This window comes from Prinia subflava, chromosome 34, assembly GCF_021018805.1.
Source record: "Prinia subflava isolate CZ2003 ecotype Zambia chromosome 34, Cam_Psub_1.2, whole genome shotgun sequence".
NCBI lineage: Eukaryota > Metazoa > Chordata > Aves > Passeriformes > Cisticolidae > Prinia > Prinia subflava.
In genome coordinates, this window is record NC_086280.1 from 468905 (window position 1) to 491655 (window position 22751).

Sequence of the window (22751 nt, forward strand, 5' to 3'; positions counted from 1 at the left end):
TGTTATAATTACTTAATTAATTTATGTTATTGTTTAGTAATATTATGTATGTTAATGCTTATTGAAGACACCTCAAGTCTCCGGAACAGCCCGTTTCCCTCAGCTCCTGAGCCACAACCTCCCCGTATTAATCATTAAAACAGTTGAAATAAAAACAATTAGAATAGTTAAATAATTGCCCCCAGCCCTTTTGGGTGTGGAGGCCGCCATGATGGGTGTGGAGGCCGCCATGACGGGAGTAGCCGCTTCACCGTCCCTCCAAACCGCATCTCCCGGACTAACGAGACACATCCTGACCCCCACGGGTCGGTCCCGGCCTCTCCCGACCCGCCACCACCCCGGTAACGGCGCCTGAAGCGCTACAAGGACCGCTCTGCCCACGCTCAAGATGGCGCCGCCCTCTGAGGCCTCACCGGAACCTTCAATAGGGCGGTGCCATCAGTGACGTAATTCTTATTCCGGTGCGTGCCGGAAGTGGCGTTGCCGTGGCGGCCCGGAGCTCGCGGAGCTGGTGAGGGGACACCGGGGAGGGTCTGGGGACACCGGGGAGGGTCTGGGACACCGGGGAGGGTCTGGGGACACCGGGGGGGGGGGTTTGGGGACACCGGGGAGGGTCTGGGACACCGGGGGGGGGCTCTGGGGACACCGGGGGGGGTTTGGGGACACCGGTGGCGGCGGTGGGGGCGGCGGTGCCGGGATTGTGTCCGCTCCGGGCCGGGGTTTGGGGCTGGGGTCGCCGTGAGGGCCCCGCGCCCGCCTTGGGCCCGCTCGTGTCCCCTCAGTGTCCCCCCGGCTGTCCCCAGGGTGTGGTGACACCCCTGAGGGGACACTGAGGGGGTTTTGTCCCCTCCCGGAGCCACGGGAGTCCCTCCGTGTCCCCAACCCGCCCCGCTGTGGTGGCACCCCTGAGGTGACACCGAGGTGGGCGGGGTGGCCCAGGTGACCGTGCTGTCCCCAGGGTCGCCATGGCCACCAGCCGCTCGGAGGACGAGGAGTCGCTGGCGGGGCCCAAGCGGGGCCCGGCCACCCCCGTGGGGACTGTCCCCAAACGGCGCAGCTCCTCCAGGTACGGGACAGGGGACAGGGGGGACATGGGGACAGTGAGGGGACACCCAGGGGACAGGAGAGTACACAGGGACAGGGCAGGGACTGTCCCCAAACGGCGCAGCTCCTCCAGGTACGGGGACACGGGGACAGGGGGGACATGGGGACAGTGAGGGGACACCCAGGGGACAGGAGAGTACACAGGGACAGGGCAGGGACTGTCCCCAAACGGCGCAGCTCCTCCAGGTACGGGGACACGGGGACAGGGGGGACATGGGGACAGGAGAGGACAAAGGGACAGGGCAGGGAGTGTCCCCAAACGGCGCAGCTCCCCCAGGTACGGGGACACTCAGGGGACATGGGGACACCCAGGGGACACCGGGACAGGGGAGGGGACACGGGTGGGGGTTGGGGGGTTTCAGGCCGAGCCCAGCCCAGGATGGGGGTGGGGACACTTGAAGGGGACCCCGTGGTCCCTCCCAGTCCCTCCCAGTCCCTCCCAGTCCCTCCCAGTCCCATTCCAGGCTCTCTCCCAGTGCTCCCAGTTCCCTCCCAGTGCTCCCAGTTCCCTCCCAGTGCTCCCAGTTCCTTTCCAGGTTCATCAAACGCCGTAAATTTGATGATGAGCTGGTGGAGAGCAGCCTGGCCAAGCCCCCAGTGCTCCCCAGTCCCTCCCAGTGCTCCCCAGTCCCTCCCAGTGCTCCCCAGTCCCTCCCAGTGCCTCCCAGTCCCTCCCAGTGCCCCCCAATGCCTCCCAGTGCCCCCCAATGCCTCCCAGTCCCTCCCAGTCCCTCCCAGTGCCTCCCAGTCCCTCCCAGTGCCTCCCAGTCCCATTCCAGGCTCTCTCCCGGTGCTCCCAGTTCCTCCCAGTGCTCCCAGTTTCATTCCAGGTTCATCAAACGTGGTAAATTCGACAATGAACTGGTGGAGAGCAGCCTGGCCAAGCCCCCAGTGCTCCCCAGTCCATCCCAGTGCTCCCCAATCCATCCCAGTGCTCCCCAGTCCCTCCCAGTCCCTCCCAGTCCCATTGCAGGCTCTCTCCCAGTGCTCCCAGTTCCTCCCAGTGCTCCCAGTTTCGTTCCAGGTTCATCAAGAGGAGGAAGTTTGACGATGAGCTGGTGGAGAGCAGCCTGGCCAAGCCCTCCAGGGCCAAGGGGGGTCCCGAGCCCCCCCCCAGGCCCGGGGGGGCCGCAGGGGGGGGAGGGGCGGCGGCAGAGCCCCCCCCCGGGGAGCGCAGGAAGGTGGGGGAGGGGAAAATGGGGAAAAAATTGGGGAATGGGGAATAATGGGGAAAAAAAGGGGAATGGGTGGAAAAACGGGGGAGATGGGAAAAATGGGAATTGGGGGGAACAGGGAAAATGGGAATTGAGGAAAAACAGGGAAAGTGGGATTGGGAAAATGGGCAGGATTGGGGAGAAAAAAGGGGAAAATGGGAGTGGGGAGATGGGAAAATGGGGGGGGAAAGGGAAATGGGATTGGGGGAAAAAGGAAATGAGGATGGGGAAAAAGGGGGGATTTGGGAAAAAATGGGGGGGGTTGGGGGAGGGGTGGGAATGGGGGAGGGGGGGACATCCCCGAGCCACTGGGGACACCCGGGTGCCACTCAGGGACACCCTGGGGACACTCAGGTGCCACCCAGGACCCCCCAGGTGCCACCCACCCCTCTGTCCCCACCCCAGGTATCCCCCCAGTCACTCAGGGACACCGTGGGGACACTGGGGTCACTCTGGTGCCCCCCAGGTGCCACCCACCCCCCTGTCCCCCCCAGGTGTCCCCCCCAGTCACTCAGGGACACCCTGGGGACACTGGGGTCACTCTGGTGCCCCCCAGGTGCCACCCACCCCCCTGTCCCCCCCAGGTGTCGCGGGCCGTGCCCCCCCCGGGCCCCCCCGGGCCCGGCCCCCCCCCGGCGCTGCCCAAGCGCCTCAAGAAGGGCAAACCCAGCCCCGCCCCCCGCGACCTGGGCAGGTGGAAACCCGCGGACGACCTGCTGCTCATCAACGCCGTGCTGCAGGTCTGGGGGCTTGGGGGGCGCTGGGGGGCTTGGGGGGATCCCTCCTCAATTCTGGGACCCCCCCTCACCCCGGGAATTCGGGGAATTTGGGGGGGATTTCCAGAACAGTCTTGTGGTGCAGGTGAGGCCTCACCTTGGGGGTTTGGGGGGGCATTTGGTGACCCCCCCTCACCTGCGGGGTTTGGGGGTGACCCCAGCACCCCTGGGACCCCCGGGCCCCCCCCTGAGCCGTTTTTGGGGTGCCCCCTCAGACCAACGACCTGACCTCGGTGCACCTGGGGGTGAAGTTCAGCTGCCGCTTCACCCTGCGGGAGATCCAGGAGCGCTGGTACTCGCTGCTCTACGACCCCGTCATCTGCAAGTGAGGGGGCCTGGGGGGTCCTGGGGGGGTCTCACAGGTGTGGGGGGGCTTTGGGGGGGTCCCTGAGGTGTGACAGAGCCAGGGGATTTGGGGGGTACCCAAGGGGACACAGGTGACACCCATGGGACACCCATGGGACACCCAGGAGCGCTGGCACTCGCTGCTCTACGACCCCGTCATCTGCAAGTGAGGGGGCCTGGGGGGTCCTGGGGGGCTTGGGGGGGTCCTGGGGGGGTCCCACAGGTGTGGGGGGGCTGTGGGATTTGGGGGGACCCAAGGGGACACAGGTGACACCCATGGGACATAGTGGGACACCCAGGAGCGCTGGCACTCGCTGCTCTACGACCCCGTCATCTGCAAGTGAGGGGGCCTGGGGGGTCTCAGGTGTCCCAGATGGGTCTGGGGGGGTCCCTGGGGGTCCTGGGGGGGTCCCACAGGTGTGGGGGGATCCTGGCGTTCAGGGGGACCCAAGGGGACACAGGTGACACCCATGGGACACCCTTGGGACACCCAGGAGCGCTGGGAGGTTCTGCTTTAGGACCTCAGGGAGGTCTCAAGGTGTCCCAGGGGTGTCCCAAGGGTGTCACACGTGTCCCCAATGTCCCCGTGTCCCCAAGCTGTCGTGCCAGGCCATGGGCCAGCTGCACCCTGAGGGTTTGGGGACACTCCAGGGGTGTCACACATGTCCTAGGGGTGTCCCAGGGGTGTCACACGTGTCCCCTGCTGTCCCCACTGTCCCCAGGCTGTCGTGCCAGGCCATGCGCCAGCTGCACCCCGAGGGTTTGGGGTGTCCCAGGGGTGTCCCAGGGGTGTCACACGTGTCCCCAATGTCCCCTGCTGTCCCCAGGCTGTCGTGCCAGGCCATGCGCCAGCTGCACCCCGAGGCCGTGGCCGCCATCCAGAGCAAGGTTCTGTTCAGCAAGGCCGAGGAGCAGCTGCTGACCCGCGTGCCCTCGGTCAGTGTCACCTGTGGCACTTGTGTCCCGTCACCTGTGTCCCCAAATGTCCCCTAATGTCACCCAGTGTCACCTGGTGTGAGCCATCCCACTGCTGCTGACCCGCGTGCCCTTGGTCAGTGTGGCCCCAAATGTCTCTTGCCCTGTCCTGGTGTCCCCTGTCATGTCCCTGTGTCCCCTGATCTGTCCCCTCTCCTGTCCCCATGCCCAGTGATGTGTCCCCATGTCCCCTGCCCTGTCCCTTGTCCCCAGACCCCTGTCCCCCTGTGCCCTGCCCTGTCCCTGACGTGTCCCCAGAGCACTGTCCCTGTGTCCCCTCTCCTGTCCCCATGTCCTCTGACGTGTCCCCGTGTCCCCAGAGCCCTGTCCCCTCCCTGGACACCTTCCAGGAGCTGCTGCAGCGCCACCCGGCCGTGTTTTACCCTGCCAGGACCCCCAAGGCCCTGCAGCTGCACTGGCAGCTCCTGCGCCAGTACCACCTGCTGCAGGACCAGACAGGTCAGGGGGGCTCCGGGGGGATTGGGGGGTCCTAGGGGGGGTTTGGGGGGTCCCAGGGGGGATTTGGGGGAGTTTTGGAGGGATTTGGGAGGTCCTGGAAGGGTGAGGGATCCCCAAAGTGTTTGAGATCCGGTGCCAGCGCTGCTTTTTGCAGGACCTCACAGATGAGGAGGGGGCTTTGGGGGGATCCTGAGGGGGCTTTGGGGAGAATTTGGGGGTCCTGGGTGTATTTTGGGGGTCCCTGGGGAGGGTCATGGGGAGGATTTGGGGTTTCTGGGTAAATTTGGGGGATCCTGGGGGGTTTTGGGTGAATTTGGAGGGTCCCTGGGGAGGATTTGGGGGTCTCATCCCCCCCTGGCCCTGCAGTGCAGCCCCTCCCCAAGGGGGATCAGGTCCTGAACTTCTCAGACGCCGAGGAGCTGCTGGACGATGGCAAACTCAGGTGGGGTCTGGGGGGCTTTGAGGGGTCTGGGGGGCTTCAAAGGGGTCTGGGGGAAATTTGGGGGGGCTTAGAGGGGTTTTGGGGGGTATCAGGGGGGAGTTTGGGGGGCTTAAAGGGGTTTGGGGGGCTCTAGGGGGGGAATTGGGGTCGATTGGGGAGAATTTTGGGGGAGTTTTTCAGAGTCTGGGGAGCTTTTGGGGGAATTTGGGGGGATTGTGGGGGGATTTTAGGGGGGTTTGGGGGATTTGGGGTCTCTGTCTCACCCCCTGCCCTCCCCAGGGACGTGCGGGACGAGGTGCTGGAGCACGGTGAGAGCCTGGAACCTTCCAGAACCCCCAGTGCCGTGTCCGTCTGTCCGTCTCTCAGTCCGTGCAGAGCTGACCTTGTCTCTCTGTTTGTCCATCCAGAGCTGACCCTGTCTGTCTCTCTGTCTGTCTCTTTGTCTGTCTGTCTGTCCGTGCAGAGCTGACCGTGTCTGTCTGTCTGTCTGTCTGTCCGTGCAGAGCTGACCATGGCTGATGTTTTTGTCTGTCTGTCTGTCTGTCTGTCTGTCGGTGCAGAGCTCACCGTGGCTGATGTTTTTGTCTGTCTGTCTGTCTGTCTGTCCGTGCAGAGCTGACCCTGTCTGATCTCTCTGTCTGTCTGTCTGTCTGTCCGTGCAGAGCTGACCGTGGCTGACCGGCGGCAGAAGCGCGAGATCCGGCAGCTGGAGCAGGAGCTGCACCGCTGGCAGGTGCTGGTGGACTCCATCACAGGTGGGCGTCCGTCTGTCCGTCTGTCCATCCCTCTGTCTGTCCGTCTGTCCATCTGTCCATCCCTCTGTCTGTCCGTCTGTCCGTCTGTCCGTCTGTCCACCCCTGTGCCCATCCCTGTGTCCGTCTGTCCATCTTTGTGTCCCTGTGTCCGTGTCTGTGCCCAGCTCTCTGTCCATCCATCTGTCCCTGGTGTCCCTCTGTCCCCCCACTGTCCCTGTGTCCTTCTGTCCCCTCCCACTGTCCCCTGAGTGTCCTGAGTGTCCCCCTGTCCCTGTATCTCCATTGTCCCTGTGGTGTCCCCTCAGTGTCCCCTGAGCGTCCCCATTGTCCCCTGAGTGTCCCCATTGTCCCCTCTGTCCCCAGGGATGAGCTCCCCGGATTTCTACAGTCAGACCCTGGCCGTGCTCCCCACTGTCCCCATTGTCCCCTCAGTGTCCCCTCTGTCCCTGTGGTGTCCCCTCGGTGTCCCCAGTGTCCCCTGAGTGTCCCCAGTGTCCCCTCAGTGTCCCCATTGTCCCCTCTGTCCCCAGGGATGAGCTCCCCGGATTTTGACAGTCAGACCCTGGCCGTGCTCCCCACTGTCCCCAGTGTCCCCTCAATGTCCCCAGTGTCCCTGTGGTGTCCCCATTGTCCCCATTGTCCCCTCACTGTCCCCTCTGTCCCCAGGGATGAGCTCCCCGGATTTCGACAGTCAGACCCTGGCCGTGCTCCCCACTGTCCCCATTGTCCCCTCGGTGTCCCCTCTGTCCCTGTGGTGTCCCCACTGTCGCCATTGTCCCCTCACTGTCCCCTCTGTCCCCAGGGATGAGCTCCCCGGATTTCGACAGTCAGACTCTGGCCGTGCTGCGGGGCCGGATGGTTCGGTACCTGATGCGCTCCCGCGAGGTGCGACCCCAAAAACCCCCCAAAATACCCCCAAAATACCCCAAACCACCCCAAAACCCACTCCTACATACCCTAAATAACCCAAAACCATCCCCCCCAATCCCAAATCCCCCAATTTCTCCCCCAAAAATGTCCCAAATCCCCCCCAAACCTCCCCCAATCCCCCTTAACCTTCCCCAAAAAACCCCAAATTCCCAAATGTCCCCCCCCAAATCCCCCCAAAAATCCAAAAAACCCAAAAAGTCGCCCCTGAAAAAGCCCAAAACCTCCCCCAAAATGCCCAAATCCCCCTTCCCAAACCCTAAAAATCCCAAAAAACCCCAAATCCCCCTCAAAATCCCCAAAACCCCTCAGATCACGCTGGGCAGAGCCACCAAGGACAACCAGATCGACGTGGACCTGGCACTGGAGGGGCCGGCCTGGAAAATCTCCCGCAAGCAGGGTGGGCTGGGGGGTCTGGGGGTTTTTGGGGAGATTTGGGGCCTTTTGGGAGGGGTTTGGGGGTTTTGGGGTTTAATTTTTTTTTTTTGGGGGGGGCGGATTTGGGTTTTCTTGGGGGATTTTTAGGGGGTTGGGGGGGGGATTTGGGGTTTTTTGGGGTGGGAGATTTTTGGGAATCCCCTGGAATTTTTGGGAATCCCCTGAAATCCCCTGAAATCCCCGGGATTTCCCCCCAGGAGTGATCAAGCTGAAGAACAACGGGGATTTCTTCATCGCCAACGAGGGCCGGCGGCCGATCTACATCGACGGGCGCCCGGTGCTGGGGGGCAACAAATGGAAACTCAGCAACAACTCCGTGGTGGAGGTGGGCTCAGGGGGCCTGGGGGGGTCCTGGGGGGATTTGGGGGGTCCTGGAGGGGTTTGGGGGGGTTTGGGGAAAGGGAAGTGGGGAAGGAGCTGTGGAGGATGAGGAAAGGAGGAAGGTTTGGGGTTTGGGGGGATTTTGGGGAGCCCTGGTTTGGAACAGGTCTCTGATTTGAGGAGGGGTCCCCGATTTGAGGAGGGGTCCCCGATTTGAGGAGGGGTCTCTGATTTGAGGAGGGGTCTCCCATTTGAGGAAGGGTCTCTCCCTCTCCCCCTCCCCCAGATCGCCAGCCTGCGCTTTGTGTTCCTCATTAACCACGAGCTGATCGCGCTGATCCGCAACGAGGCCGCGCGCCTGGGCCAGCAGTGACAGAGGGGACACCTGGGACACACCTGGGGACAGCTGGGACACGCCTCGGACACACCTGGTCCAGCAGTGACAGAGGGGACAGCTGGGGACACACCTGGGGACACACCTGAGACACAGCTGGGCCAGCAGTGACAGAGGGGACAGGGGGGACACCTGAGACACCTGGGGGACACACCCAGGACTGGGACACGCCGGGGACAGCAGTGACAGAGGGGACACACCTGGGGACACACCGGTGACACCAGTTTGGAACTGGGAACATCCCAGAGACAGCAGAAATTCCCGGTTCAGAACTGGGACCCTCCCAGTGCTCCCAGTTCAGCCCAGCCCCATCCAGGGATGAATTTCCCTGGAATTGCCCCAAATTCCCCTCCCCCATCCCAGAATTTTGGGATTTTTGTCCCTCCCCCAAGAAATTCCCGATTTTTAAAGCTCCAAAGTTTTTATTGGATTTGTTCTCGAGTTTTCCTTCATTAAAGGGGGAAAAAATTCCCAAAAAAAAACAAACTCGGAAAAAAGATGGGGGGAAAAAAAGGAACAGAAAAATGGAGGAATTTCTCCTGAAATGTCCCAAAAATTCCCAAAAATTCCTGGAAATTTGGGGCTGGGGTTGGGGGGAGGGGGAGAGAAAATTCCTGAAATAAATTCCAGAGAAAATCCAAAAATCCTGGAGTGTTCGGGGGGGGGGGAGAGGAGGGAGGGACGCCCCGAATTCCACGGGGGAATCCCAAATTCCAAAGGGAAAATTCCCAAAATCCCAATGGGAACATTCCCAAAATTTGGGGGGGGACACACAGAAGTGACACCCCAAATTCCAAAGGGAAAATTCCCAAATTCCAGGGGGAACATTCCCGGATTTCAGGGGACCCCAAATCCCAAATTTCCCCCCAAAATTCCCGAATTTCCCCCCAAATTCCCAAATTTCCCTCCCCGTTCCCCTCCCGTCCCTTCCCTCGCTGCCAGCGCGAGGCCGGGGCGGAGATTTTGGGAATTGGGGGGGAAAATCCCGGGATTGGGACAAAAGCAAAGCCCGAAAATCCCGGTGGGAAAAAGTCGGGAAGAGGGGGGGGGGAAAAACAGGGAAAAAAGAGGGGGAAAAATGGGGGAAAAAAACAGGAAAAAAGAGGGGGGAAATTAGGGAAAAAAAGGAAAAAACCATGGAAAAGAGCAGAGAGTGGCCCGGGGGCGGGGAAGGTCCCGGGTCAGGAATTGGCGCCCTCGGGGCGGCTCCTCCGGGCCCTCCCCGGCCCCTCCCGGCGGCTCCGGGCGCCCCTGGGGGCCGGCGGGGGCTGCGGGTTCTTGGGAATTTCGGCGGTTTTGGGAATTTCGGGGTTTTTGGGAATTCCCGGAGGGTGCTGGGGGGAGGGGCGGGGCTGAGGCGGCTTCCGGCTCCTTGGGGGGGGCTGCGGGAAAAGGGGAAAAACTGAAATTCCAAATCCTGAAACCCCAAATCCCTGAAATCCCAAAATGCTCACATCCCAAATCCCAAATCCCGATCCCGATCCCGCCATTCCAGACCCGGCCGGGAGCTGCCCCTGCCCCCCAGTCCCATTCCCAGAAATCCCAACCCCGATCCCGATGTTCAGGGAAGGAGCCCCTGAATCCCAACATTCCCAAGATTCCTGATCCCAAAACCTTCATCCCAACATTCCCAACATTCCCAGTCCCAAACCCCGGATCCCAACATTCCCAATCCTGTCCCCAACCCTGATCCCATCCCCCCGACCCCATCCCGGAATTCCCGGAATTCCCAATCCCCATTCCCGGAATTCCCGATCCCCATTCCCGATCCCTCCCTGCTCCCAGCCCCACCTGTGGCTCCGCTGGGGCCGCGCTGCCCTCGGGGGGTCCCGGGAATTCCGGGGGCGCTCCCGGGGGCGCTCCCGGAGCCGATCCTGGTGGGAATTCCGGGGGGGATCCCGAGGATGATCCCGGTGGGAATTCTGTGGTTGATCCCAGGGATGATCCCGGGGCCGATCCCGATCCCGCGGGGCCGGAGCTGCAGCGGGAGCGGCTGGAATAGCTGGGCCGGGGGTGGGAAACTGCAGAGAGAGACTGGGAATGACTGGGACAGACTGGGAATGGCACTGGGACAGACTGGGACAGACTGGGACAGACTGGGATTGATGTTCCCCCCTGGATTTCCCCTGTGTTTTCCCGGGATATTCCCATGGATTTCCCCTGTGTTTTCCCGGGATATTCCCTGTGTTTTCCTGGGATATTCCCGCTGTTTTCCCGGGATGTTCCCCCCTGGATTTCTCCCTCTCCCACCTTGCCCGAAGCTCCCGATGCTGCCCCTCAGCGCCTCCAGGTCGCAGCCGAAGCGCCCGGCCCGGCCCAGCTCCTCATCGAACTTGCGCTCGCTGACAAAGTGCTGGGAATAAAAACGGGAATAAAAACGGGAATGGGAACGGGAATAAAAACGGGAATAACCGGAAAAACGGGAATGGGAACGGGAATGGGGAAAATGGGAACAACAATGGGAACAGGGACATAGGAATTCCATGGGAATGGGGCAGGGAACAACAGGAATTCTCACTGGGAATGGGATAGGGAAAACCAGGAATTTCCACCTGGGAACAGGGTGGGGGGAAATGGGAATTCCCACTGGGAATGAACAGAGAAAAATGGGAATTCTCATAGGGAATGGACCAGGGAAAAATGGGAATGGACAGTGGCATTGGAGCAGGAATTCCCTGGATTTTGGTGCAGGAATTCCCTGGATTTTGGAGCAGGAATTCCCTGGGTTTTTGGGCAGGAATTCCCGGAATTCCGGGCTCACCTTGATGTCGGCCCTCAGCTCCAGCAGCTGCTCCTCCGACATGGCCGGAGCCGCCTCCGTCAGCTCCCGCAGCGCCTCGGCCCGGCGCTGCCGCAGGGAGAGCAGCTCCACTGGGAAAAATGGGATAAAAATGGGAATAAACACCGGGAAAACGGGATAAAACACCGGGAAAATGGGATAAAACAATGGGAATAAACACCGGGAAAATGGGATAAAACACCGGGAAAATGGGATAAAACAATGGGAATAAACACCGGGAAAATGGGATAAAACAATGGGAATAAACACCGGGGGTTACAGCCCGGCGCTGCCGCAGGGAGAGGAGCTCCACTGGGAATAAATGGGATAAATGGGAATAAACACCGGGAAAATGGGAATAAACACCGGGAAAATGGGATAAAACACCGGGAAAATGGGATAAAACACCGGGAAAATGGGATAAAACAATGGGAATAAACACCGGGAGTTACAGCCCGGCACTGCCTCCATCAGCTCCCGGAGAGCCTCGGCCGCAGGGACAGCAGCTCCACTGGGAAAATGGGAATAAACAATGGGAAAAATCAACGGGAAAAATGGGAAAAATCATCGGGAATTCCAGCCTGGCGCTGCTGCAAGGACAGCAGCTCCACTGGGAATAAACAGGAATAAATATGGAGAAAAATGGGAATAAATATCGGGAATTCCAGCCCCGGGCTGCCGCAGACAGAGCAGCTCCACTGGGGATAAATGGGATAAAACAGAGGGAATTTGGGAAAAAACATCGGGAATTGGGGAAAAACCCCAGGAATTACAGAAAAAACCCCGGGATTTAGGGAATTCCACACAGGAAATGGGGAAAAATCTGGGATTTTGGGAATTTCATGCAGGGAATGGGGAAAAATCCTGGAATTTGGGGAATTCTCCTCCCACCCTCCCAGGAATTTGGGGAATTCCCTGCCCAGCCCCAGAATTTTGGGAATTTTTTCTCCTCACTTGCTTCCGCCTTGACTTTGTCCATCTCTGCCAGCAGAGCAACCTCGCGATCCATGAGGCTGGAATGGGGAAAAAGAGGGAAAAAGTGGGAAAAACGGGAAAAAAACTGGGAAAAGGGAGGAAAAACTGGGAAAACCGGGGAAAAAACAAGGCAAAAGGAGGAGGTTTAGGGCTGGAAAAATCCGGGAAAAGCGGGGGGAGTGGCCAGCAGGGGGCGCCGGGAACCGCGGGAAAATCGGGAATTGGGGCTGGAGAAGGAATTTGTGTCCCCAATCCCATAAAAATCCCACAAAATTCCCCCAAATTTCCTTTTTTCCCAGGAGTGAAAAATCCTCCGGGAATTCCATTCCAGGATTTTCCAATCCCAAAAAATTCCCCCAAAAATTCCCTTTTCCCATCCCAGGTGGCTCCTGCTCATCCCAAACCTCCCGGAATTCCCAATTCCCAAATCCCAAATTCCCAGATACTCGAATTCCCAGAATTTGGGAATTTGGGGAATTCCCGGATCAGCTCTGGAGCTTGACCCTGGCCAGGGAATTCTCCATCCCAAACCCCCAGAATTCCCATTTTCCCCATTTTTCCCGTTTTTCCGGGTGTACCAGCTCTGGATCTCTCCGAATGCCAGCTTCACCCTGCGCAGGGAATTCTCCAACCCCAAAAATTCCCAAAAATCCCCCAAAATTCCCAAAAATCTCCAAATCCTGACTCCCAGACCCCCCAGAATTCCCATTTTTCCTGTTTTTTCCCGTTTTTCCGGGTGTACCAGCTCTGGATCTCTCCGAATGCCAGCTTCACCCTGCGCAGGGAATTCTCCAGCTCCTCCCGCAGCAGCGCCCGGAACCGCGCCAGGGCCACGGAGCAGCGCTGCAGATCCTTCAGGGACTTCTCCAGCCCCGAGCCTGCGGGAAATTCCAGCTGGGAACGCATCCCAGACTTTTCCAGGAGTTTTCCCCACTTTTCCCATTTTTTCCCGATTTTTTCCTGATTTTTTTCTGATTTTTTTTCTGATTTTTTTGCAGTTTCCCCCATTTTTCTCGATTTTTTTCTTGGTTTTTCCGGATTTTTTTCTCTGATTTTTCCATTTTTCCACCCCAAATTCCCGATTTCCCTCCCGAATTCCCATTTTTTCCCCCATTTTTCCCTTTTCTCACCCGTTTTTCTCCCTCCAGGGGAGCCGGGACTGCTCCGGAGGCTCCGCGGGGGCTGGGACGGGGCTGGAGAGGCCGGAAAATCGGGAAAATTGGGAAAATCCCGAATTCCATCTCCCAGGGCTGCTGGGAAAGGCAAAATTCCCATCGGGAACTCCGGGAAAATCCGGGAATACCCCAATTTCTCCTCAAAAAAACCCCAGGAGAGCTCCAAAATCCCAAGGAATCCCCAAAAAATCCACAAGGAATCCCCCAAATTCCCGGATTTCCCACCCCCACCCCCCCCCAAATTCCCGGATTTTTCCCAGAATTCCCAGAATTTCCCCCCCAAATTCCCTTTTTTTCCCCCCAAAATTCCCAGATCTTCCCTAAATCCTGGATTTTTCCCCCAAGAACTCCCAAATTTTCTCCCCCAAATCCCCTTTTTTTCCCGGAATTCCTTTTTTTTTTCCCCCCAAATCCCATTTTTTCCCCCAGAAACCCCAGATTTCCCCCCAGATCCCCATTTTTTCCTGGAATTCCCGGGTGTTTCCCAGATTTCTCCCAGATTCTCCCAGATTTTTTCCTGGACTTTCCTGGATTTTTCCCTTATTTTCCTGGATTTCTCCCGGAATTCCCGAATTTTCCTGCATTTTTCCCAAAATTCCCAGATTTTCCTGGGATTTGCCCAGACTTTTCCCAGATTTCTCCTGGATTTTCCCAGATTTTTCCCAGATTTTTCCCTGGATTTTCCCATTTTCTCCCAGATTTTCCCTGGATTTTTCCTGGAATTCCCGGATTTTCCCCAGATTTTTCCCGGATTTCCCCGGAATTCCCGGATTTTCCCGTTTTTTTCCCATTTTTTCCCACCTGCCCCCCCCTCGGGGCCGTCGCTCAGCGACTCCAGGGACCCGGGGCCGTTGCCATGGAAACCGTTGAGGGCTGTTCCGGAATTTTCCGCCTTTTCCCAATTTTCCCCCTCCCGGGGTTTCCCTGCGGGGGCGGGGCCGGGGGCGGCCTTGGGCTTCTTCTTCTTGTTCTGGGAATGGGAAAAAGTGGGGAAAAATGGGAATGAACTGGGGAAAACTTGGGGAAAACTCCAGTTTTAATTGGGAAAATACCAGGGGAAAATGGGGAAAAAATCTGGGGAGAATTAGGGAAAAGCTGAGGAAAGACTGGGGAGAACTAGGAATTAACTGGGGAAAAAATTGCGGAAAATTCGGGGAAAAACTGGGGGAAAAAGGGAAAAAATTTGGGAAAAATTCGGGAAAATCAGGGCAAAATTGGGGAAAAAATGGGTGAAAACATGGGGAGAATTGGTAAAAAAATTGGGGAAAATTGGGGAAAATTGGGGGAAAATTTGAGAAAAATTGGGGGAAAATTTGGGGAAAATCTGGGGAAAATATTGGAGAAAAATTGGAAAAAATCTACATTTTATTTGCGAAAAAAAATGGGAAAATTTTGGGGAAAATTGGGAATGAATTGGGGAAAAATAGGGAAAATTCGGGTTTTAACTGGGAAAAATGGAGAAAGATTGGGGAAAAAAAAAGAAAAAAGAATTGGGAAGAAATTGGGGGACAATCCAGATTTTTTTTGGAATTTTTGGGAATGACCTTTTTTTTGCCAGTCACCGTCCATTCCTTGAGCACCTCGCTGGCATTCCCTGGAAAAGAGTGGGAAAAATTGGGAATGAGGGGGAAAAAGGAGAATTCCCCAAACTCCAGCCCAAATCCTCTCCAATCCCCAAAATTCCCAGATTCCCCCCCAAATTCCTCAATTTTTCCCCTGAATTCCCAGATTTTTCCTCAAATTCCATCCCCAATCCCAGATATTTCCCCCAAATCCCAATTTTTTCCTCAAATCCCTGGATTTTTTCCCCCAAATTTTTCCAATTTTTTCCCCAAATTCGCACACTTTTCCCCCAAATCCCATCCTCAGTTCCAGATATTTCCCCCAAATTCCGGTTTTTTCTGCCCAAATTCTTGGAATTTTTTCCCCCTGATCCCCGGATTTCCTCCCTGGAATCCCCTGGAACATTCCGGAACCTTCCACGAAGGCGCGCACGGCGCTGTCGACGGCGTTGTCGAAGTGCTGCAGCACCAGCAAGACCCCAAAATTCCCAAAATTCCCCAAATCCCTTCCCAGATCCCCAAATTTCCTTCCCAGGATCCCCGGAATCCCCTGGAATTCCGGGATTTTTCCGGAACCTTCCACGAAGGCGCGCACGGCGCTGTCGACGGCGTTGTCGAAGTGTTGCAGCACCAGCACGACCCCAAAATTCCCAAAATTCCCAAATTTCCTTCCCAGATCCCTTCCCAGATCCCCAAATTTCCTTCCCAGGATCCCAGGAATCCCCTGGAATTCCCTGGATCATTCTGGAACCTTCCACGAAGGCGCGCACGGCGCTGTCGACGGCGTTGTCGAAGTGCTGCAGCACCAGCACGATCTCGGTGTTGCTGCGGTTGGGAACCACCGCCCGCACGGCCTGGACCTGGGACAGCAGGGAAAAACCGGGAAAATCCATGGAAAACATGGGAAAAAACCATGGAAAAATCCATGGGAAATAGATGGGAAATAGATGGGGAAACATGGAAAAATTCACAGGAAATGGGGAAAATCCATGGAAAATCCATGGAAAACTCTGGGGAATTGGGAGCTCGTGGAGAAATGGGAATTGTTGGGACTTGCTGGGGGGAATTTGGGAATGTTTGGGAATTCGGGAATTGTTTGGAATGGTTGGGAATGGTTGGGAATTGCTGGGAATTGTCAGGAATTTGGGAATTTGGGAATTTTTGGGCACCTTCTCCCTCATGTTCTCGGCGCCGCCCTGCGCCCGCACAGCCCCGGAGCGAACGTCGAACACGAATCCCGAGGGATCTGCGGGAAAACCCCGGGAATTCCCTGGGAATGCAGGCCCGGAACCACAGCACTGCCCAAACCCCCATCCTGAGCCCGAAAATTCCCATCCTGAGCCCGGAATTCCCATCCTGAGCCCGGAATTCCCATCCTGAGCCTGGAATTCCCATCCTGAGCCCGGAATTCCCATCCTGAGCCCGGAATTCCCATCCTGAGCCCGGAATTCCTGCCCTAAACCCAAAACTTCTCACCACAATCAAGAAATTCCCACATCAATCCCGAAATTCCCACGTGAATCCCAAAATTCTCACCCCAATCCCAAAAATTCCCACCCCAGTCCTGAAATTTCCACCCTAATCCCCAAAATTCCAGCCCCAGGAAGCTCCAATCCCCAAATTTCAGGGGTTTTCTCCAGATTTCCCAAGTTTTCCCCCAAAAATTCCCACATTTCTCCCCCAAATCCTTCATTTTCCCCCAAAAAATTCCCATTTTTCCCCTCCCACCACGCCCAATCCCGATTTTTTTTCGGGATCCCCCTCCAGGCTCCATCTGGCCGAGCAAATGGGAAAATTATCCCGGAAAATCCCTGGATCTGCCCTCGGGGAGAGCGCCCGGAATTGCCTCTCAATAATTAATTAAAGGCAAATAAAGATTAATGAGGCCCCTCCCCCCCGGCCAAACACCCTCTGGAATTAACATTCCATGGAAATCCTCCCCATCCCACAAAAAAAACAGGAAAAGGGGCTCAGAAAAACGGGAAAATCCACGGAAAAACCGGGAAAAGAGCCCGGGAATTTTGGGGTGAAAAATGGGGATTTTGGGGTCGGGTTCTGGCCTTGAATTCCGGATTTTTGGGGGGAATTTTGGCTTAAAATTGTGGAATTTTTAGGGAATTGGGGAGTTTGGAGGGGGTGATCCCAAAAAAAAACCCCTGGGATGGAAAGGGGAATTCCCACTTTTCCTGGGATCCCCAAAAATCCCCATTTTGGGCCTTTTCCGCCTCGTTTTTCCTCATCTTTTGGGGTTTTTTCCCATTTTTTCCCTCTTTTTCCCTCCCTGACAGACCCAAGGAATTCCCAGAATCCCAGGAAAATTCCCAAAATTCCCAGAAAACCCTTCCCCACTTCATTTCCCCCTTTTCTCCCTCATTTTCTCCCTTTTTCCCATTTTCCCCATTTTTTCCCTCCTTTTTTCCCATTTTCCCCTCATTTTTCCCAATTTTTCTCCCCCTTTTTTTCCCAATTTTCTCATTTTCCCCCCCATTTTTCCCAATATTCCTGATTTTTCCCTCATTTTTTCCCTTTCCCCCCCTTTTTTCGGGGTTTTTTTTGGGCTCAGATCCCAGGATTTTGGTATAAAAAATCCCAAATTTGGGTTTTTTTGGGCTCAGATCCCCAATTTTGGGGTCTGCACTCTCCTACCTTTGGGCTGCTGCTTCCTGGACATTTTTTGGGTGGAATTCCGGAGGTTTCAGAGCAGAAATATTTTGAAAAATCTAGAATTAAAAAAGTAAAGGAATTAAAAAGCTCTGGAATAAAAAGAAAGGAATTTTTAAAACTCTTGGAATTAAAGGACAAAAAAAACCAACTTGGAATTTAAAAAAAACCTCTGGAATTAAAAAGATTAAAAAATCCTGGAATTAAAATGAAAAGAATTAAAATTAAAGGAATCAAAACTAAAGCAATTAAAAGAATTAAAATGAAAATAATTAAAAATCAATAAAGGAAAAAATAAAATGATTTCTTAAAAAAGGAATGCAATTAAAGAAATTAAAATTAAAGGAAGATAAATAAAGAAATAAAAAATAAAAGAATAAAGCAATTAAAGGAATAAAAAATAAAGGAACAAAAAATAGAGAAGATAAAAATAAATCAATTGTAAATAAAATAATTAAAAATAAAAGAATAAAAAAGAAAGGAATTAAAAATAAAGGAATCAAAAATATAGGAACAAAAATAAAGAAATTAAAGAAATAAAAATTAAAGAAAATAAAAATTAAAGGAAATAAATATACAGCAATAAAAAAAAATTAAATCCTGAAATTAAAACCCCCAGGAATTAAAAAGAAATTAGTTAAAAAAGAAAGGAATTAAAAAGAAAGGCATAAAAAACCCTGGAATTAAAAGTCAATGGAGAAACTGATCCCAAATGAATCCCAAATGAATCCCACATTTATCCCAGTTTTCCCCATTTATTTCCCCTTTCCCTCCCACCTTTTTCCCAATTTTCCCCCCCATTTTTCCCCATTTTTCCCCATTTCCCTCCAATTCCCCCCCTCTTTTTTTTGCCCATTCCAGCTCAGGAATTCCCTTGGAAAATCAAACAAAGAGAGGACACAAAAGAGAGGGGAAAATTCCCATTTTTTAATGGAAAACTCAGGGATATTCCCAAAAATTTGAGCCATTTGGGAGCCAGGAAAAACCAGGATTAATTAGCAAAGATCCAGGCTTAATTAGGATTAATTAAGAGTAATTAATTAAGGAAGAAACTTTGGGAATGATCCTTTTTTTTTCCTATGGAAAAATGCTGGAAAATTCCCAAAAAATGAGAGATTTGGGAGGCAGGAAATGCTGGGGTTAATTAGGATTAATTAGGATTAATTAGGATTAATTAATTAAGGAATTTCCTGGGGGTTCATTCAGGAATTTTCTCCTGGGATGAAGCTGATAAAGGAGGAAAAAAAAATTCATTTTTCTATGGAAAATTCCAGGATATTCCCAAAAAAAATGGGGATTTGGGAGGCTGGAAAAGGCAGGAAAAATCACGAATAATTAGCAGGGATCGGGGGTTAATTGGGATTAATTAATGGCCTGAAAAACCTCTGGAATAGCCTCAAAAAACCCTGAAATGTCCCTAAAAAAAACCCCTGGAATATCCCAAAAAATCCTGGAATATCCATAAAATAAATATCCCTAAAAACTTTGGGAATATCCCCAAAAAAACCTGGAATATTCCCAAAATAAAGAAATATCTCTAAAAAAGCCTTAGGAATATCCCTAAAAAAAACCCTGGAATATCAAAAAAAAAAACCCAAAAAAACCTCACCCTGGAATCTCTAAAATAAAGAAATATCCCCCTAAAAATCCTGGAATATCCCTAAAATAAATCAATATCCCAAAAAAACTCGGGAATATCCCAAAAAAAACCCCTGGAATATCCAAAAAACCCCCGGAATATCCCTAAAATAAAGAAATATCCCTAAAACCCCCTGGAATCTCCCCCAAACTCCAGCAATCAATAAACACCAGGATCCAGGGATCCCAAATCCACACCCAAAATCCTGGGAAAAGCAGGAATTGTTGGGAAAAGGGGGGAAAATCCCCCAAATTCTGTTCAGGGCAAGGGGAAAAAAATGGGAATTTTTCCATTGGGAAAGCAGGAAAAAAGGGGATAAAAGGGAATTTTGAGCTGGGGATGTTGGGAGTGGAAATAAATTGGGAATTCTTTAATTGGAGGCGATGAATAATTCATGGAATTCACCTGGAAAAGGTCAAAAATTCCCAGGGAGTTCCAAGGTGGAAGAAGGGAGGGAAGGGGGGGTGAAATCCAATTGGGAATTCCGGGGGATTTTAATGGGAATGGGAGGGGGGAAAGGGAAGAATTCCCAAAAAATCCAGGATAAAAGCCAAGGTTGGGATTGCAGGGGGTGGGGGCGAGGCCAGGAGCCCAAATTTGGGTGGGAAGGGGAAAATTCCTCCTGGAAGTGGCTCTGAAATTCCCAAAAAATCCCCCCAAATCCGAGGAAAAACCAGGGAAAATCATCCCAAAAAAATCCCAAAGATTCATTGTTAAAAATTGGGAAAATCATCCCGAAAAAGCCAAATTCCGGGAAATCCTCTCTTAAAAACAGGGAAACAAAAAATCCCCCAAAATCCCAAAAATTCACTGTTAAAATCTGGGAAAAGAATCCCCAAAATCCCCAATTCCAGGAAAATCTGTTGATCAAACCAGGGAAAATCATCCCGAAAATGCCAAATCCCAAAGATTCACGGCTCAAAACCGGGAAAGGAATCGCCAAAATTCCAAATTATCTGAGCCTAAAAATCAGGGAAAACATCCCAAAAATCCCAGTGGGGAATTTGGGATGGGGAGGGGAAAAGGGGAAAAAGGGGAGGAAGGAAAAAGGGAAAAGGGAAAAAAGGGGAAAAGGGAGAAAATGGGGAAAATGAGGAAGAAGAGGAAAAAAGGAGAGAAAAGAAAGGAAAGGGAGGGAAAAAAAAGAAAGGAAAAGAAGGAAAAAAGAAAGGGATAAAGAACGGGAAAAAAGGGAAAAGAAGAGAAAAGAAAGGGAAAAAGAAGGGAAAAGGGGGGGGAAGGGAAAAGAAAATGGAAAAAGGAAGGAAAATAGAGGGAAAAGAAATGGAAAAAGAAGAGAAAAGCAGCAGCCCAAACTGCACCTCCAAGTTTTGAGGGAAAACCCCTCAGAAATCCCCCAAATCCCGGGAATTTCTGGGCTGGGAAGGGAATTTTGGGGCTGCTTTCCCCAATTTTCCAAGTTTTTCCTCCCTTGTAGCAAATCCCACGTTTCCCTCTGGGATTTCTCCCTTTCCCAACGGGATAAAATTCCATTTTTCAGCCGATTTTCCTTTGGAATCTCCCCCGGGAAGGAGCCACAAGTGGGAATGGGGCTCTGGAAAAGCTTTTGCTGAGGGGGAATTATTATTTTAATTAATAATTCATTCGTTTCTTGTGGTTTGTGGGGATTTTCAGCCTGATAATTGTTTGGAATAACAATTTAAGGAAGGAAAATCCCGTTCCTGATGGATCAGCCCATGGAATTTTCTCCTTTTCCACATAAAATTCCTGCTCAGATTTCCACAGGACTCCCCTGAGACCCCCCAAAACCCTTCAGACTCCACAAAAAAGCCCCAAAAACTACCCCCAAAAAACCCTCAGAGACCCCAAAACCCCCTCAGAGACCCCAAAAAACTCCTCGGACACCCCCAGAAAGCCTCAGAGCTCACGAGACCCCCCTAAAACACCTCAGATCCCACAAAAAGATCCCAAAAATCCCACAGAACCCCCAAAACTCCTCAGATTCCCCCCAAAAACCCTCAGAGCTCACGTGAGATCCCTGAGAGTCCCTAAAAATCCCTCAGACCTCACAAAAGAGCCCAAAATCCCACAGAGACCCCAAATACTCCTCAGACACCCCCAAAATCCCTCAGATCACACAGAACGAGCCCCAAAATCCCACAGAGACCCTCAAAAATCCTCAGGCCCCCCAAAAATCCCTCAGATCTCAAGAGAGCCCCCTAAAATCTCCCCGAGCCCCACAAAATCCCCCTCAGAGCCCTCCGAAATCTCCTCAGACTCCTCAAAAAGCCCCCAAAAAATCCCTCAGAGCCCCCCAAAATACCCTGAAAGTCTTCAAGCACCCCCAAACCTCTCAGATCTCCCCATGAGAGCCTCGAGCTCATCAAAAGACTCCTCAGAGCCCCCAAATCTCCTCAAAAATCCTCTCAGATCCCCCCAAATCCCCTCACAAAACTCCTTAGATTCCCCAAATCCTCTCATTAAACTCCTCAGATCCCCTCAAGTCCCCTCATCTTTCCCAAATCGCCTCACAAAACTCAGACGCCCCCGATCCCCTCACAAAACTCCTCAGATTCCCCTAGATCCCGTCAGATCCCCCCAAATCCCCTCACAAAACTCCTCTGATCCCCACAAATCCCCTCACAAAACTCCTCAGATTCCCCTAGATCCCGTCAGATCCCCCAGATCCCCTCACAAAACTCCTCAGCCCCCTCAACTCCCCTCACCAAACTCCTCAGCTCCCCCAAATCCCTTCAGATCCCCCAGATCCCCTCACAAAACCCCTCAGATCCCCCCAGATCCCCTCAACCCCCCTCACAAAACCCGGAAATCTCCTCACAAATCCCCTCAGACCCTCCAAAAAACCTTCCCCAGACCCCTCCAACCCCCCAGGGCCCCTCAGGCCTCCCCGCCCCCCCAGCCCCTTACGAGACCCCTCAGTTCTGCGCTCCCCGCCCCATCCCATCCGCTCCGGCGGCCGTTCCGCGCTCCCGGCCGGGTTCCCCTCGCTATCCCCCGGCCCTCGGGGGCTCCCGGGGGTCCCGCACTCACCGAGGGCTCCCGGGGGGTCCCGGGGCTCCCTCACGCCCCCCCCGCCTCACCCGAGACGCTCCGGGCGGGGGCCGCGGCCCGGCAGAGCCCTCACAGCGAGCCAGCCAATCAGAGAGCAGATTTCAGCCTCCAACCAATGAGAGCGCGGCAGCCTAAGAGCCTGCACCAGTCAGAGCGAGGAAAGAGCCGTTTGTCCCGCCTCCCTCCCGCCGCCATTCAGAGAGGGGAGGGGTGGGGCGCGAAGGAGCCGCCAGCCAATGGTAGAGCGGTTTCGCAGCTGAGCCCCGCCCATTCATCGCAGCAAACCAATCATATTGAGGCATTCTTAAACCACGCCCTCTATAGGTGGAGCGGCGGGCGCCGAACGTGGACGGAAACTGCCGAGACCGGCGGAAACGCCCGAGCGCGCTCCGGGAACGGCCGAAGCCACGCGCGGCTCGGAGTTCGTGAGGTCACGGGTTCGAGTCCCCACCCAGGAACGGCGACACTGGGGACACGGCGGGAGGGGCACCCCAAAAATTGTGAGGGGCAAATTGGGGCGAAATGAGGGGGGGCTGCACTTCTCAGACCCTCCCAATCCCCTCCAGCCTCATAAACGGCCCTTCCACCCCCAAACCCCCTCCTCCCATGAGCCCCCCCTCATTTTCCCCAATCCCCCCTTCGCCTCTCCTCATTTTTGGGGTCACCCCCATTTTTAGGGTTCCCCCCCCCCGCCGCGTTCTCTCGGTGTTTGGCGGGATTTAGCGGCCAATTAACGCTCATCCATAATTAACGAGCCCGGAGGTGCCTCAGGGGGGG

At 54.2% G+C, this 22751-nt stretch overlaps 2 protein-coding genes across 5 annotated transcripts; one reads left to right on the forward strand and one right to left on the reverse strand.

The window, feature by feature from the left end:
• Positions 1-369: 369 nt before the first annotated feature.
• Positions 370-8636, forward strand: MCRS1 (microspherule protein 1). Of its 3 annotated transcripts, XM_063420960.1 has the most exons (14): positions 370-511; positions 959-1066; positions 2129-2285; positions 2903-3058; positions 3310-3419; positions 4267-4375; positions 4735-4873; positions 5240-5315; positions 5595-5623; positions 5978-6070; positions 6873-6955; positions 7310-7397; positions 7633-7760; positions 8043-8636. In XM_063420960.1, the coding sequence occupies exons 2-14, from the start codon at positions 966-968 to the stop codon at positions 8127-8129; spliced, it is 1356 nt and encodes a 451-aa protein (XP_063277030.1). In that variant the 5' UTR covers positions 370-511; positions 959-965; the 3' UTR covers positions 8130-8636. The 3 variants fall into 3 exon arrangements, with proteins under 3 accessions (XP_063277030.1, XP_063277032.1, XP_063277031.1); XM_063420962.1 differs by lacking the exons at positions 370-511; positions 959-1066 and adding an exon at positions 1272-1290; XM_063420961.1 differs by lacking the exons at positions 370-511; positions 959-1066; positions 2129-2285; positions 2903-3058; positions 3310-3419 and adding an exon at positions 3740-3779.
• Positions 8499-22100, reverse strand: SPATS2 (spermatogenesis associated serine rich 2). 2 transcript variants are annotated; one of them, XM_063420959.1, is made up of 13 exons: positions 21954-22100; positions 17288-17361; positions 15811-15887; positions 15393-15501; positions 14624-14673; positions 13881-14049; positions 13035-13097; positions 12647-12782; positions 11884-11942; positions 10912-11021; positions 10401-10503; positions 9942-10171; positions 8499-9532 (listed from the first exon to the last, which is right to left on the reverse strand). In XM_063420959.1, exons 2-13 carry the CDS (start codon positions 17310-17312, stop codon positions 9332-9334), a joined length of 1332 nt encoding a protein of 443 aa, XP_063277029.1. In that variant the 5' UTR covers positions 17313-17361; positions 21954-22100; the 3' UTR covers positions 8499-9331. The 2 variants fall into 2 exon arrangements, with proteins under 2 accessions (XP_063277029.1, XP_063277028.1); XM_063420958.1 differs by having other exon boundaries at positions 13035-13157.
• Positions 22101-22751: the final 651 nt, after the last annotated feature.